Raw genomic sequence first — 18,456 nt, forward strand, 5'->3', positions numbered from 1 at the left:
GTTTGATGTGCTGAAACGCCATTAAACATTAACATGTCAATGGGTTAGTACGAATTGTGGGTCATTATGACTCATGTTGTGTTTTGTCTCATGAAGGTTTATCACAGCAATTGTAGTTCCTTGTGATCTTTAAGGGTTAATATTTATGAGCACATCTAGCCATTTCAGAAATACAAAAAGCCATTTTTAAAAAGGCTTGAGGAATAAACTTATACATACAAACTAAACTTTTGTACATTTAAAATACTTTCATTTTATAAATTAAACTAAAGTTACTTGTCCATATTGGCTTATTGCCATTATATTTATCTCAAGATATTACAAACTCAAATAGTTTTAATACTACAAGAAATTATTCCAACATATGGGAAACTGGTAAAAGGTATCAAATACTTATTTATTTGTATATTTCGCAAATTGTTTTATAAGATATCTAGTTGATCTTCAATCCTTGCATGCCACCTTCCACAGACTAAAAAAACAGACAAATTGCATTATTAATAAGAACAATGACAAAAATCAGAAATAGTAATATATATATATATATATATATATATATATATATATATATATATATATATATATATACATATCATGAGTGCTTAGAAACTAATAGAATTTTTCTCAAATATATGACTAGACGATACACACTGGATTTTTGTTAAGTTTTATTTCTAAGTATTATTTATTACTTTTTGTATCAGTACTTTACTGAAAAAAATTATACATAATACTTGGTATATTGTGTAACAAATGTATGTTTTTATATTTTCAGAAAATTCTTTGCAATTATGATAATTAGGCCTAAGTAATATGAGAGTGGTCGGGATAAAAAAGAACCAGTGGTTGGTTGTAAGTTTAATCTGTCATATTATGTTAATATTTAGAATTAAATTAAATAAGCGGTCTTTATTGAAAGCTTTTTATAATTTTATATTACATTCTTGATTTGGAAAATCACTTATTGACTCTTTTGTTTAGGTTACAGAGTGTATATTTTATTAAAACTTCTGTCAAAATTTAAATAAAAATACAGATATTCTTTGAAAAATAATGCTTTTCATATCTTTTGTATCAAGAGTTTTAATTTGTTTTTGTACTTTTATCGTAAAAATTAGCTTTTAAAAGATTTTCTGCAAATTTAAATTTAATCATATTTCTGCTATTGGATTTTAGAGCTTGTTCTTTGAATATTAATTTCAAATTAATTATCTTCATTAACGCCTGATTAATGAAGATTTTCTTTGATTAATTTAACATTTTTGATAATATTAAAATAATTTTGCTTTTGATGGAAATTTATAAATCAAATACTTCACTTAGGACTCCATGGTTATCATTCGCTCACACAATTTTTATCTTCTAGTAATTTGGATTGCAGTAATAACAATAAATCATTCCTAGGAAGAATGAGGTGCCTCAAGAAGTGGGTCGTCTTACTCTGGCCTGTTAATGACGCACCCCATAAATGCTCCTCCAATATCATAGATACACACACACATATATATATATATATATATTTTGCTGTGTACAAGCTACAAAAATGTTCTCATAGCGCATGCACAGTAAAGTAGGAGAAACTATGTTATACCTGAAGATCCCATATAACTAGTTGTCCATCGTTTCCACTGGTCGATACTCTGGTGGCGTTCCCTTTCGTCCCTTGGTAAACGCATACACATGTGATGGCGTTCTGGTGGATTGTATCCAAAACTGTGTCATTTTCTAGCCGAGCATTTCTGTCGAAACTCTGGAATTTCTTCATTGCACTGGAAAAAGTGTATACAATTATTGCATGTATGTAGAGTCAAACAAATGGTGAAGTCACTAATAACATGACTTCTACTTGCTTTCACAAGTCAAACAAAAAAATACAAAATGCTAAGAAGCCAGTAACTCCAGACATGAGATGAACAATAGTGCAGAGGACATGTAAGTATCCATCAGTATTTCACAAGTTTTATATTACAATAGTCCAAATTTTACAATTACTATTTCACAAATGAAATAAGACACTAAAACATTATGAAGTGTTAGTTTCACTATTGATGGTGAAAACTATGTAATACTAGATACTATAATAAAAGGAAAATAAAATTATTAACCCTGTAACAAATTTCATCAATAAAACATTACAGCCACTACATAAAATAAAAATTGAATTCGTTAAAGAATTAATATTGCAAAACGTTACACGAATAAAAAAATAAAAAAATAATTAGCACCTTGTAAAAAAAATCTTCATAAAATCTTTGCTTGGAGGTATATAGGGTTAGGCAAAAGTATATAAATGTCCTTATATCTATTTAACCGCTTAATCCAAGAAAACCATACTTGGCATATCTTAATAGGGTATATAAAAATCGACAATTTCGTTACTTTTATGAATTTGCCCATTTTTCAAAATGGGGTATTTGAGAAGTAACCTCAATGTTTCTTATGGAAAGCAAACCCCACCAAGTAATACCTCATTATGAAGATAGTAGTAAAAGAATATGAATGAGAGTACAAGTTCTCTGTCTCATTCCACGATGAAATAGTGCCTATACCCAAACACTTTAAAAAAAGTTATTTTTCCTACATATTTAAATTAGGTACCTTAAACCTGCAGCCTCCTTCTTTGTCGAGGTGTCCAGTTTTCCCCCAAACTGAACTTGCCCCGAGTCATCAACCACGTACAACATTGGACAGCACCCATGACCCTAAGGAGTTGAAACATATTCAAACTTAATTACAAATAATACACCTAATAATAAGAATGCTTTATATAATTTGTGTTTGATTTAAACTGGAGTATTTATGATCTATAACAGATTTTTACAAAATCTGAAGATTAACAGAGGAATCATGATTTTCTGCAAATAATCCTTATGAATAAAGTTAAAAAAAGGATAAGGTCCTATTAAAGTGTATTAGCCAAATAAAAAAAATAATTTTGTTACAAAATGTTAATTATAATGAACAAAAAAAAAACTAATTTTAGATACTAATAAGATTGTTTAAAATTTTGTATTGTAGTGATAGTGTACTACTAAGAAAAAATAATAATATATAGAAATAAGATAAAATATGACACTATTCTTGTATTTACTGTGCAAATATGAATAAAGATGATTGATTGATTAATCTAAATAATGTAGTGTATACTGAAACACTTACCGCGGCTACAATAGAATTACTGCCGACCCACACACAGGAGAGGAATGGCAAACACTCTGTGCGCAGCTTGGAGACAGCGTTATTGCGTGAGGCATCAGCCACACAGACCGAGGCGTCATGACTCACCCAACACACTCGTGTTCCGTCCCCAGAGAAACTGACACTGTGGATCCATCCACCTGAAAAAAAACAATGTAATTGAAGAGAGAGGATAAAAATATGTTAGGAAGCTCGCTATATTATTGGGGAGTTAAAATTTTAATTTATCTAATAGGACCAAGATGAAGCTAAAACTTCAGCGTGCAGTCGATAATTTTTTGCATGGTAAAGGTACTTGACAGATTAATTTAAAAATGCAGAAAACCATATGAAAAGCACGTACAAAGCACAAGTGTTTTAAAAATCGAGGTGATATTAAACGTTTCATTATACATCAACTGGAAATGAGCTGAACCAGAAATGTGTTTGAACTAAGTGAACCACAAAAAGTGTATAAAATCAGTCATATGCAGGATGTTCGTTTTATTAATATCATGCTACTTTATTGCCCCATGAACATTGCGGAAAATGTATGTATATTCTAGAAAAAATTATTTTGCTTAAAAACTTTTCGAACTCAGTTTTTTGTTTTTTTTTACATAATCATCATGTTATTAAACAAAAAACAATAAAAATTTTAAGATTTGTAAAATATACTACTGAATTTTCACATATTAAAAAATTTTTTCTACTATAATATACAGTAGTTAAAAAATTAAACCTTTTAAACATGCTTTAAAAGTACGAAGACAAGAAAAACTAAAATATGGTCTTTGAGCTCTTATTTACATTATTTTGCTATTAATCGTCAAAACAAGTGGCTTGCATGAAAGAAGAATAGCTTAAATCTAGAACTTCGTATGACACGCAATCATAAATATTACATTCTAAGCTATTTGTTTAATTATTCAACACAAATTTAGAGAAATATGTTAAACACGACAATGAATATTTTTAACACATTGCAAAGAACTGAATTTGACAAGCCTTAAAGCCCACTTTAATAGTATTTACCTCCATAGTTGGAGTTCTGGAACTCGGCCAGCAGCTGACCAATGGCTGCCTTGCTTCCCCACGGTGTGGGTGGGGGAGGCTCATCTATGTCCTTCACGTAAGCGGAGTACACCCGCACCTGTACCAAACATATTTACCATCAGCTTTACTAGAGAATGTCTTGGTTAGTCATTGGGACATCCTCTTGGTGCACAAGCTTCAGTTACATTGTGCACGGATTAAAAATAAATCCTTTATCAATAGGACTGTTTATGCATGGGTATCAAGATTCTCTTAATATAGTTTTCTAACAAAAGGCAGAATTCTATTCCAACAAAATTATAAATTTTTGTTTATAAGACTTTAAAAATGTAATGAACAAAGAGTTTTATGAACTTATAAATTAAAGTTATACAGTGAACTTCAATGCACATGATCTTTGGTTAGATTTAAATTGAATTTTACTAAAAATCCAAACTTTAGTTTTTTTAGAGTGGGAACATTTAGGAAGATGGATTTTGTCATCATATTCATGACAAAAACACTAGTTTTTAAGACTAATTGAATTCAAGTTCACTAAAGTACCATTCAAAACACTAAAATGCTTGAATTTTTATCACATATTCATGAATCATAAAGTTTAAATTAGCACAAATCTGTATGAAATTTTACCCTGAAAAATGCTTATTTTCATTTAAATTCAAATGCACATTAGATCTATATTTGTTCTCTATTTAGAACAATTTATCCACAAAGGTTTCAATACCACATATTTATAAAACACCCACAATTACATGCATGTTTGCACGCAATTACCTTTTGAAAACCAGGAACACCATGGGCATATTATTTTAAAATGAAATTCTAAACACTCATGAGATAGTGATAAGAACTGAAAGACATTCTAACCTTCTGATATAATTTTTAATTTAAGTTTAAAAATAGGACCTTGAAGTTGGAGTGTGAAACAGTTTTAAAGGTAAATATGAAATAACTCAAATTTATCTCTGATGTTTAATGATAGTTTATTGAATAGCTCTAACGTTCACGGTAACAACTGAACAATTTTAGGCCAATGTGAAGGAATCTTAAAATCAAAGTTTTCAGTTAACACACTATGATGTAATAAATTATAAGGCTCTACGTAATTTACAAACAGACGTAAGTATATGTTAGACACATATTTCTTCAGTGTTTATGGTTAAGAGCTTTAGATGTTAAACGAAATTTCGAATAGGTTTTGTTTTAAGCTTTGCATGAGTATGAATACTTCTGGTTTAAATCAATTATATTTCCGATGCTTTAGTTGAATTTGTCTTGTTGCTCTGATAAAATAAATATATACGTATAGGTCTGAAAAGATTCCCACAATTCTCTACCTTGAAGTCCGTTGAGCCAACAACCAGCAAATAATTGTTTGGATGCCAGTCGAGGGCAGTCACTGTTGACTTGATGGGCTTCTTGATGTGCTTCGACACCCACCAGTCATTCTCTCGCTCAAAGTAGCATACAGAGATCAGTTTGGCACCAGAGCCCACAGCGAACTTATTCTCTGTAAAATATTAGTTGAGATTTACATAACTTTATCACCTTGTTAACAGTTAAAATAGCTATGATTTACTAGATTAGTACAAATCCTTTGCCCTTGCTATGATTGAAATGAACAGAGAAAATCCACTGAGTCATCCTTTAGAAGAACCAACCTTGTTAGTGGTACGGTAATATAGTTGGTAGAAAATTATATATCTAATTTTAATGACTGTGACACTCCAACATGGCAAAGAATTATAATTTACAACACATGTATGTCAAATTGCATCTTTCTGGGACAGCTGGATAATTAAGAACCAAAATTGAATTTTTTTTTGGGGTTCAACCATATTTAAATGCCTATGGGTCTTCATGAAAATGATTTTGTTTTTCTATGTATGTGATGTGGAACGTGTGTGTCAAATTCAGTTGTAAATAAAAAAATATAATTATCTAGCATGGATAGCTAATATTTATAAAGAATCTTTTATTTGTCTATTGAGAGCATAAGACGCATGTGTGTGTCAAATGTTACCACATGGACGTTGAGAAGTTGGGAACTAAATATAGTTGTTCTAAGAGTTGCAACCCCATTTTAACCCCTAGAGATGTTTAATCTTTATGAAAATGATCTACTTTTACCATTTAAGGCATGAGGTATTCGTGTGTCAAATTAAAACTTTTGGAATATCAGGAAGTTGAAGAATTAGTGATGGATGAGTGAGTGAGGGCTTTGCCTTTTATATATAAATATAAGAGGTCTATCACTCAAACAACACAATATTTGCTGAGATTTCATGACAAGGCTTGCAAACCAACCTTTAGGAGACCACTTGACACATGTAGCAGCTCTGATAATTCTCAATAGAACAAGAGTCGGCTTCCACTTCCCATCTTCACTCAGAGTCCACACATATGCATTACGGTCCTGTAAAAGATCATTTATATGTGTAGATCTTATCCTAATACAGTAGCTTCATCTTTTCTTTTGAAATTAATTATTAAAACCATTAAAACTGTTTTACCACCAAAATTAACTCTGTTTACACTTTTGAACACATCTGAAGTTTTGGATGTGATCAGTATTCAATCAATACATCATCAATTTTCAGACATTTACATAACATTTTTCATGTAACATTGAAAGAGAAATATGCTTGTTATATATTAAAGAAAATTAATAATAAATAAATAGTTTAAGAGGTTTTAATAATTTTCACAGTTTATATTTAATGTGTTTGTGTATAATATTTAGATATCTATTTCGAAAAGCATAACATTTAGTCGTTTTGTAAAAGTTATATTCTTGCTTGTTACCCAGTGTTACCAATACACAATCTTATGTAATCATCTCTGATGTTTACATGTGTCATACTCTATGCAGTGCGTCAGACATCCAAACTATTGATCCATAAGTTCGCTATTAGGCTTCCCAATAATTTCAGATCCAATATTTTGGACATGGTGCAACAATAGGAGATGATACATAGATGATGATTTTAATAATTGTAAATATAATCAACCATTAAAAACTTCATACTTGTTTAAGAGTTCCTCCCATTCTGATAAAGAGGAATTGTACCCTTACTCAAATAGACATGTCCTAGCTTTTTCTATTAAGAGAAATTTAATTTTAACTTTGTTACTATTTGTATTTTACATTGAAACATATGAACTGATACAGTTAAATACAAATTAAATTCATTCATAAGACATTTTCTAATTTTGTCAGATGCATAGTTTGCTTAAAGTTTTGATTACCTGTATTATATTTTAAATAACTTACCGCAGAACATGTGACGATTCGGTTGGAGTTGGGTGCCCAGTCGATGTCCGTGACTCGCAGATCATGTTGGTTGAGGACATCAAGCAGTATCCAGTCATTGCCATTACGTTGATAGATGTGTACTTCATGATTGTTTGGTGAAAGAGCAATTTCTGCACAGATTGTGAGCATTCATATATTTTGTAACAACCCAGAATATAAGGAAAACACTTGGTATCAATTCAGGAACTAGCCTCCTATCAAGTGTCAACTTAACTTTTCTAAATGACTTTGTATACAAACAGACACTATAAAAATAATTACCATTGGTTTCACTGGTCACATGTTACTCATTTGTTTGTTACTGGACTTACTATTGCGATCTAAAATGTTTTTTCTTCATACACCCTCAATATAAAAGATGAAATTGGAAAACGTATGCAAATGTATTCTAAAACCTTCCAGTTGCTAAATAAAATACCTTTTGTCTACATTGAAAATTTATACCTAACACTGTTGTTAATTGAAAGGTACTTTAAAATTATCTTTAAATGCAGTTGGTAACCGTATTCTTTTTGCTTAATTTAATGTGTGAATATTGACAACCCTGTTATCCTCTCCTTTTATATCTACTGCTAAGGAGCTTTTAAACTTTGTTGCTTTTAAAATTGTTTTGCATTATATGGTTTATTACAGCCTAAAATGTTTTTCAGGTTATGAAAATATACTATTTTAAGAAATTGTTAAAAGTGGTTTTAGATCGTTCTAGTTAGGCCTAACGTGGCTAAAGTAAATGGTATCTTAAAATTATTAATAACTAATATTTAAATCTAAAGTATAAGTGTGTTAAAGTTAAAAAATATATTTTTTATTATATATTTTATAGGCCATGTACAGGGGGTCACTTATTTTTTAAATAATTTAACCTAGTATTTTTTAAATAATTTAACCTAGTATTTTTAAATATGCAGCAAAAGGGGAGACTTTAATAAGCAGCCAACACTCGTTATTAAATTTTTATTACCAAATAATTCAGTATATTACTCAACTACAACCTTATAAATATAAATGAATTGCTAAATGTGTTGCTAAGTGCTAATCTCAATAAAAGTTGGACCAATTTTGGCACTTTTTTGCAAAATATTTGTTGAAGTCCAAGAAAAGTTTCCTAGAATATTTTAGAATTCGGGAAAATAATTATTATAATATTTACAAAAAGTAATTTAAAGTCAACTGACACTAAACAGCTGTTGATAGTTTCAGTTGAAAATCACTAAAGAGATAATTACATTAATTTACATTTAAATTTTGGAAAATATAAAACATACAGTGCTTGATCATTTAGTGTAATTAATGCATTTTACACAGACAAAGACAAAGTTATTTAATTTTTACTACATACTGAATCACCGACGAATTTAAACCATCTAAGACAATGGAAATACTATTTAAACGCTGTTATGAAACCCACCTTAATGAACAAAGCTGTGAATGTTTCATTTAGGATACTCGAAACTGGCTTCCTTAACATTGTTTGTGACATTTTTACTGCAGCTTAAAGAAAAACAAAAGGATGGCATAATCTTCCCCTTATACCGGAAGGAGACCACAAGCGAAGGAAGTAGATGCTTTTTGACCGAAGTAGTCTTTTCAAGCTTATGTATGCATTATTTTCTTGACTAGGGTAAAGAATAAAAAAATTATGGTACTAGAAATATTGTAGACCGGAAGTCGACGCTTTTTAATCTAAGTTGGTTTCCGAAACTAAGGTATCTATTTATTTCCTTAGATGGCGCAGCAACATAAATTCAACTGTAGAATCGCAAAATAAATTTAAACGGCCGAAACTGACATGCTTTGACCACAATAACATTTTATTTGTACTTAAGTATTTATATTTTCTCCATCAGGAGAAAAAGGCACTAACACTAACTATGGTACTTGGGTGCGGAAGTGGCGGGGTCTTCAAACCCCAACACATGTGGCAAGCCAGAGCGTCTACGAAGCACATGCACAGTCATCTTCTCTCTTCTTAAGTGCTAAATTTTCGTGCGCGCAACTGGGAACTGCCTGATCCAGATCTTGTTTTCTTTGATAAATCCGATCAGGCTGAGCTAAACTGGCAGGCTTCTTTTGGCTATCCTTACCACACTCCCCTTTCTTTTCATTCTACCCTCACCTATCGTGAAAACTTCCCAAAAATCTAACTTCTACTATAACTAAAACCTAAGGTATTTATTTACAATAGCGTGACCATGGAAAATGGACTTTTTTTCTTGGGTTGGGCATTTATAGCCAAGTATTATTATCACAGGTGCATATAAACTGGGGGGAAAGTATATTATTGTATTATATTGATGCCTTTCGGGCATTATTGCGTTAAGGAGCAGGAGCAGGGGCATCACGTGATCTGGGATTCGACTTTTGCACGCTCGAGTTAATTTTTTTTCTAAAAGAGCAAGCAGTGCACAGCACTGCACAGCGGGCAGGCATCGTTGACAGGATTAACGTACTAGTCAGCATCATTTCAGTAACTTATCACTTACCTTAATGAACATCCAACACAAAGGTGTGCCATTACCACTACTGAACTAGGAGGTTAAGAATAGACACGGAGGAACAAAATAGTTCAAAATGGCGTCCCTTCTTTATTTGAGAGAGCCGCGGAGTAATACCAAACTGTCAAATATGGATAGTGTTGCCAGAGGTACTGTCAAAAACAGAGTTTTCAGAGGATTTCAAAAAATCGTAACTCCTTTAATTTTTGTTGCCGACGAATTTTTTCTTCACTATTGTTTTCAGGAAAAATTGTAGTTTTCAGGGAAAAAAATGAACATACCTTTCCATGGTCACGTTATTGTAAATTGATACCAAACCTAATTTTTCTCTTTATCCAAGCCAAAGTGGAACAGCATATGCCGAGGGCTGCGTGATCAAGGGAGTGCTTGATCGCAAATATGTGAACTCTGGATTCCTGGCGTCCTCCAGTTTAAATATAGCCTTCCCAAAGTAGAGCGGGACAATGCTTGGGGTGACCTTTAGATCTCCGTTGCTCGTGGAAACACAATGAATAATGAAAAAGCAAACCTAAACAAATCAGAGAGCTCTGGTAGCACTCAAAATGTGGATGAAAATCCACAAAAGATGGAGGGACTGAAAATGGGTTATGACCCTAGCTGTCCTGAACTAACAACAAACACAGAGGTCCTCAAATCTCCCACTCCGCCAGAGTCGATACATCTGAGGAAGACGTCATACTGGAGGTTGACCACCGATTTAGGGGATGGAAATCACAAATAAGTTTGTATTTAAATAATTGAAATATAAATGTAAATTTGTGGTTATATTTGTGTACCGGGCTTCTTGTTATCTATAATTTTCAGCGTTATGTGCTCCCGAAAGCTTATCTGAGTGTTCTGTGATCAGAACAGTTAAGCACCATCTACTGTCCCATGCAATGTATTCAACAATGACAGTGATATTACTCAATCACGGCGCGTTAACTCTAATACAGTTAATTAGTTTTTTTATGTGTTTGATTGTGGATTATGTGAGCGGTTAAAATATTAGGAAATTTGTTTATTCCTTTAATTAGTCATTGTGTTTTTTCAGAGTAAGGGTATAAGTTCAATGTTTAATTATGCGTTATTTTTAAATCAAGAAAAGCTATTTTTATATGATATGAAGTTGCCATGTGGTATGTAAGTAGGCCTAGATAGAACGTACAAACAAATTTATGGTTACGTTAGTTTTGCTTATTTATTAAAATTATGTTTTTTACACTATTTATTGGTTTGTTGAAAGCTTGATTCAATTTGAATACATTATTTTCAAATTTATTTTTATCCACACTTGAAATAAAGTTCGTGTTCTTAACCTATAGCTATAGTCCTTCTGAACAAAGCACTACAAAATTTTAGGGTATGGAAAATGACAAATAATGATTATTAGAACATTTAAAGTGGAACTACTTTTCTTGCTAGATAGTAGGAAGTTATGGTTATTGAATTTACAATATTATATTATAATTTCATCATGAATAATTATCTATGTCTTTGGAATTTACCTTGAACTGAAGAGAAAAGTTTTTTAATGGATGCACACATTTTAGTATCGATCGTAAGAAACTGCGACTGTTGACGATGCATTCACAACTCAACTCTCACCAATATTACTTCCTTTTGGGAGGCAGAATATGATAACCGCTCTTCATACTGTCTTGTAAATTTCATAATAGGTTAAATAAAGTGTTTTTAATATTGTAATTTATTATTGTCTCCGATAAGGATAACTCGTCCAAAAATAGTGGCCTCTAAATTACACCAAAGTGCCAAAATTTGAGAGTTTTATCACAAATAGAAAAAGTTATACCTTAGCTTAAGGATAAAACCAAACTTACATTTTTATGATATGCAACTGCTGCTTCCATGTTTGCAAAGAACTATATAAGTAATATCTCAATGCGTTAATGGTTCAATTTTACAGGCTGCAGTATAATAAGCGGCCACTAAGACTATCAAATCAGCAAACCAAATGATCAATTAGAAATAGCTAAACTTGTCTTATTATAGTTATTTAACCCTTTTAACCCCAGCCAATTTTCCATGGACTTGCCAGAAAGCCCATGGCGATAAGGGACCGTAGTGCAGAATTGAGGGAAAATACATCTAGTTTTCTTATTTTTGAAGATAATTTTTAGATTTTTGTTTTACATTGTTCACAAATAAGTGTACTCTTAGATGTAATAGTTAAAAATTACTTTTACAGAATGATATGTTTTTTTTAGGCGTATATATACATAAATATTTTTTATATTTTTTATAGTTTGGACATACATAAAGGGTAGAAAAAAAAATTGTAGCCCCTGAAAAATGAAGCAATTTTGTTGTACATATATTTCTTACTACACACACAATTTTTGAAGAACTTTCCTTGATAAATGCAGGAGATATATCCAATTAATTGTATTACTGCATAAGCACTTCTTCATATATTTCCACATACACGTCAGTAGAAGTATACAGATATGTATACTTGTTTTTTCACTTTTGAAATAATAACAATTGTAAAATAACACAAACTAATTGTAATGGTTTGTAAGACTAAAACTTGTTTAATTTTTCAAAAAAGTAAAAGAAATAATATTTACAATATATACATTTTATATAAACAACTCAATTCATTGTCTTCAAAAATAGCACATTCACCACTAATAATAGTGTTTATCAAAGTGTTTTCACTCACTGGTAACTTTTCTCTACGACGTTTACTCATGTTTTTTACTAATAATACAATAAATCACAGGAAAATCAACCGCTTTCAATCACGCAAACTAATTGAGGTTATAAGTCAGCATACAACAATGCAACTGAAGTCGTCTGACAGCTGACATTGACAAATAAACTACGCTCAACGATGACGAAATACGATGCCAATTGGAAGGTTTATTGTTTTTGCATGTAGCCCGTTTCTTCACCGACTACTATACCGAAACTGATGGCATTTGGACATATTATTAGCCAGCTACATTAAATTCTCGAGACGTCCGGTATATCGGACGTTGGGCGTTTTAGCTAGACCATCTCTGTCCGATATATCGGACGCCGGGGCTAAAAGGGTTAAAATCCTAACAACCTCTAACAATCAAACAATTAGAACTTAAAATATAAAAAAACTCATAAATAATAATAAAATGATAACATACAAAATATTTATAATAATACGAAATATGCATAATTATTTATATGTTTTCTCCTGGGTAGTAATGATTAACAAACACGTTCGCTACCGAGCGTCACGTATGTGTGACGCATGGGTGTTTCTAGTGGACCAAATACGAAACGTGTAGTTTCACTACAGGCCAGTGCAAAAGTAAACTACCATAACCCTCAGACTGAACCTCTTTTTTTTGTTAAAACTCATTTATATTTCAAATTTTATGTCAATTAAAAAATGCTTAATTTACTATATTAACCATTTTTTTAGTTCTAAGGTTCTTTTTTTACGTCAACGCATGCGTGACGTCGGGCCACAGCGTTGTGATAATCTGCTGCAGACCGACCGTCACATATGTGTGACTGTCAAGAAAAATGTGTATTTAGAAAATCTATTACACATCTATATTGCCATCTTTATTTTATTTTTGTTGTTGTTTGAATAAAAACGATATTGTACAAAAAAACTTGTGTTTATTTTACAAACTACATATATAGGCTAAACGAGATGAATAAAAAAGAACAAGTTTTTTTAGTTCTTGATTACTCCTTTATGCAATCTCCAAAACATGGGGCTGCGCAAAGTCCAATTTTGTTGTCACTGTTATCTGTGCAAACTTCACAATAGTAAATGGTTGCCTTCCTCTTCTTCTGAGTCTTGAAGCACTGACGACATCTTACTCTTCGGTCCCCCTTCACGAGTCTGTGCTGTTCATTAGGCCTAGGTCGAACAGGGCGTTATGGCGTTGGCTGTACTTGAAGGAAGTGTGCTATGATTGTGTTTCTTAAATCCAAATAGGTTATCTTACTTCCCCGGTTCTTGCATAGAATGTACTTGCTATTCCAGAGAGATGCATCAAGGAGGTGGAAAAAATAATTTTGACATACCAACGAAGTGACTTCCTTGGAGTACTATAATATGAAATCATTTGATCACAGCGATCAATGCCACTCATGTTTCTTGTTATATGCAAGTACCATTGAGGGTTTGGTTATGGTTTCACCTCTTTTGTTAATTACTTCTTCTGTTTCCGGGTCCATGGGTTGTGGAAATTGTCAAAACATTTGCGTTTGTCCTTCCATTTCATAACGGTTACACTTCCTTTTTGGCGACTTATACATTCACCCTTCTTCAGTTTTTGCCGTGATGATCTGCTGCGGATTTCCTGCTCGATTTTGTTTGTAAAGTACCACAAACATTGGTTTTGCACTGCATCAAGTGCTCTGCAAGGTCCCACACTGTTGTAAAAGTTGTCTAGGAACAATGCATGTCCCTTACCTATGTAATCCTGCATCAAGCGAGTAACAACTTCAAAGGAATGTCCTTTTACGGGATCTGATATCGTACCTTTGCCTGTGGTATACGAGAATATTTAAAAATATATCCATCTGGAGTGCAAAGCTCATAAAGCTTAATGCCATATTTGTGGCGCCTTGTTTTTGATATATTGTCTAAAAGACAATCTTCCCCGCCACAATACCATGGCCTCATCAAGTGACAGATTCTTCCCAGGACTGTAGGCTCTTGTGAAATTCGTCAAAAGATGCTGCAGTACATTTTTTATTTTATGCAGTTTGTCATCTGCAGAATCAACATTAGGGTTATAAAAACATAAACATCTAAGTATCGCCTCAAACCTATTTCTGGACATGGTTTTACCAAAGATGGGGTGGTCATAAAAGCTCACAAGTTGACCAGCAGTGCTTCATGGAAAGGGAAGTGCAAGTTTTCCCATCAGTATGGAGAGGCCTAAAAATTTCTTAAATTCCTCTAAATTTACAGGCTTCCACCATCGCATGTTTGAATGCTTGGTAGTAGGGAGTTCCCTGAAACAAATAAGGCACGAGTATTTATCCAAGCTACAATTTTCTTTAACAGATCTTCATCAAATATATTTAAAAATATTTCAACAGGATCTGTCGATTGAATGTGTATCTGTTCTTGCCCAGTAAAATTGTGGACCTGAGGTTCATTCTTTGTGTCAGTCCAAACACCTTGTTTTACTCTGATAATCATCATGGATGTTTTGAAACAACAAACAACACGTTTGGATCATTGGAAATGTTTTCAAGATTCATTACATCATCATGTACTTCTTCTTCGAATTGAACCTCTATGTCATCTGCTAAAGGGCTATTTGGGTTTAGGCCCAAGTCAACGTACATATTTATTGGTTCAAAATGATCACCCTCATCACTAGATGAACTTGGAATGTCTGAGTCAGGAACATACTCAGAGGCACCGTCAGAACTAAATAATTCATCACTGTCATCTTCGTCCATCTCACGATCGATTTCGCTCACACAGACATAAAAGGTCTCTTCCTTTCACACCATCGCACGATAAAAACAAAAAGCAGTTCAGTTTTAACTACAAAAGCACATATAAATCTTCCACTGTTATAGGTTAGACAACACACGAGGATTGGAAATATTACACAGAAAACCAGGTTTGCCAATACGATTCCCGCATAACAAAAATAAAAATCCCACGCTCAGACCATGCGACCAGTATATGTGACGGACATTCCCACTGACCGACATGCAATAATATAGTTGGAAAAGTAGTAGACCGACTGGCAACCAAAAAATATTTAGTAATACAATCCGTGTGTCACAAATAACGTGACGTCGGGCTATAGTTTGTGCCCCGAGAGTCACACATGTGTGACGTTGGTCTATGGTATGAATCGGTGCGTCACAAATACGTGACGTCGGTCTATTTTAAAAGTCCAATTTTAGAGTCGGTAGCGAAACGTGTTAACCGCTTTTGAGCAGTTGTTGAAGCACCTTCTCTAAAAAATGTACTTCTCTTCTGTACAAATACTCGCAGAGATTATCTGCAAGCAGGTCAGCTGATATGCCACTTTTAAGCTTTTTTTCAAGGTCCTCCACGAATCAGTATCGGTTTGTTATATTGAAAGTTAGGTACTTTGGGATTATACCGACCACACCCAGACAATGAATCGTTATTTCACATTTCGTTTCTACTGATTACTAGATTAGCGTAGAACAATATTTCGTCAATATAAAACAGGAATTGTCTTATCGCAAACACCTCCCCATCCTCAGACAGAGGTCAAAGTCGAGCGTCTAGTAGATAACGTGATTGCAGAGTCTCGCCGCCCCGTTCAGCTGGTGCATCGCTTTGTTGTACTTCCGTGTTTTACCTCTACATTTCTCCAAACACAAAAATTCAACAAAAACAAACATTTACCAAACTAAACTTTTTATTAAAAAAAACACTCAAAACTTGTTTTTATTCTTGATCACATTCCGCCACCCAAAATGCGAGTGCCTCGATGTCGACGAAAGAAAAACATCCCTCGAGATAGTACCTATCAGTAAAATATCAAATTCTAGAGGGGCTAATCAGAAATATAAATTGAATTGTAATGGAAAGGCAATGATGTACCGTGCAAATCACGTGATGCCGCGCGGCCTGCCGTAATCAGGATTCTCGAGAAAGATAAGATAACAGCGACAACAATACCGATCACAATACCTGGAAATGCTTGTAAGTTTGTAATTTTGTAATTGAAGAGTTGTTTTTTCGTTCTATCATGTTTGTTTCTATAAATTTCTATTTTTGTGTTCTTCATACTGGTGTGGTCGGTATAATCCCAAAGTACCGAAAGTTATAATTAAATAATATCATTTGTCAATATCTATTTAAAAAAACCGAGTCCGCTTATCGTACTCTACTCTCATATTGTTTAAAATTAATTCAAACAATGTAAAATCATCTGTGTAGTATTTAAGTAATGGCTGCAACTATGATGGTGATTACCTTGTTATTTGTCAAACTATCAGATACGCATTGCTTAAAATGATTAGATGTTTTACAAGTTGCTTTTTGTACACACACACACACACACATATATATATATATATATATACTAGCTGTTTCCCGCGGCTTCGCACGCTTTTCGTAAGTTTTGCCCGCGTATGAGCATTTCTGGTTGAAGTAAATTATATTTCCAACCCCGATGTAGATTTTACCTTGATGTCACGATCAAGAAAATATGTCAAAAATGTATTGTACATGCATAATGTATTTTATTACAAAGTGGTCTACCACTCAACCTTTAAGTTCAACCAAAAATTTAGTTTAGACAATTATACATCATAACTTAGCGCCTTCAAATAGTGTTTCACTGTTTAATATACGTATCTATCTCGTAATTGCAGGTTATAATGTGCAGGCGCTTTGAAAACTTTTCTTCATTTTATTCGTTTATATTCACGACATAAGCGAATAATTCAGATAATAACTATCCTATCTTCTAAGTTAGACTAAATTACGGATACATGTGAAATTTGATTGAAATTGGTTCAGTCATTTTGGAGTTTATTGGCAACATACATCGTGACTCAAGATTTTTATATATATAAGATATATATATATATATAGTTTTTAACTCATCATTACATTATTACTTTTTAGATATAAAACAATACCAGAACTGTACCATAACATTAAATACCTAAAATGTATTTGTTATTTTGGTTTGTTCTGTACTTTACATTTAAAAAGAGATATCAATTATTTGGTAGTCATGGTGGCCATTTATCATGCTGCATCCATTTTAGAAGACATCTGAGGTTAGTTGATTAGCATGTACCAAGTTATCCTATTTTATAACTAAAATTTTTAGATGAAGTAGGCTAAATTGGAAATGCCCACTATAACTTTAACAATTCTTAACTGTTCATAACTCGATTGTCCAGACAGTTACCATAAAAAATCTCCACAGAATGTAATAGGGTAATGAAGTAAAGCAGTGGTCTTAACCTAAGGGTAAACTATAACCTATTTTGTATTATAGATGTATTTATTACTTACGTGATCTATCTTTATTCCAAGCATGACAAGTAATTGGATTCAAGAAAAAACTGTGTTTTTCACTCATAATTAGAGAAACTAACAATACACGATAACTTTAAAAACGATTCAACCACACCTTTATCCTGATAAAAAAATACAGAAATCACAGATATCAACCAACACAGACAGACCCACTCTACTTGTCAACATTTATTTTGACTCATCAACGATGTTGCCAACAGTAGACCGTTTTATAACCCCCACCCAAAGGTAACTCAAAACTACTCTAAACTTAGCTTTATTATCCAAAATTGTTTTTCTGAATTCCCCTGTGTTTCCATTAATTATCCATTAATTATTAATTATACACAGGTCCAAATGTATGTTTTTTTATTTATCACTTATTTACAAAAACAAAAATAAATCAA

General features: G+C 32.5%; 1 protein-coding gene across 1 annotated transcript; it reads right to left on the reverse strand.

Annotated features, from left to right (window-relative positions):
- Positions 1-370: 370 nt before the first annotated feature.
- Positions 371-18,241, reverse strand: LOC124371863 (actin-related protein 2/3 complex subunit 1A-B-like). The gene is made up of 9 exons (XM_046830230.1): positions 18,047-18,241; positions 7,508-7,659; positions 6,541-6,649; positions 5,571-5,743; positions 4,213-4,330; positions 3,160-3,338; positions 2,599-2,702; positions 1,592-1,769; positions 371-472 (listed from the first exon to the last, which is right to left on the reverse strand). Exons 1-9 carry the CDS (start codon positions 18,111-18,113, stop codon positions 434-436), a joined length of 1,119 nt encoding a protein of 372 aa, XP_046686186.1. The 5' UTR covers positions 18,114-18,241; the 3' UTR covers positions 371-433.
- Between the last annotated feature and the right edge of the window lie 215 nt (positions 18,242-18,456).

The sequence above is a fragment of the Homalodisca vitripennis genome, unplaced genomic scaffold (genome assembly GCF_021130785.1).
Source record: "Homalodisca vitripennis isolate AUS2020 unplaced genomic scaffold, UT_GWSS_2.1 ScUCBcl_2144;HRSCAF=6609, whole genome shotgun sequence".
In the NCBI taxonomy this organism is placed as follows: Eukaryota; Metazoa; Arthropoda; class Insecta; order Hemiptera; family Cicadellidae; genus Homalodisca; species Homalodisca vitripennis.

Bases quoted from the DNA above. Each gene is read 5' to 3' on its own strand.
- LOC124371863 (XM_046830230.1), bottom strand. From the start codon at position 18,113: ATGAGTGAAAAACACAGTTTTTTCTTGAATCCAATTACTTGTCATGCT. The intron at 1,770-2,598 runs GTACCTAATTTA...CACTTTTTCCAG, and splicing joins AAGGAGGCTGCAGGTTTAAG to TGCAATGAAGAAATTCCAGA. The intron at 473-1,591 runs GTATAACATAGT...CTGTTTTTTTAG, and splicing joins TAGTTATATGGGATCTTCAG to TCTGTGGAAGGTGGCATGCA.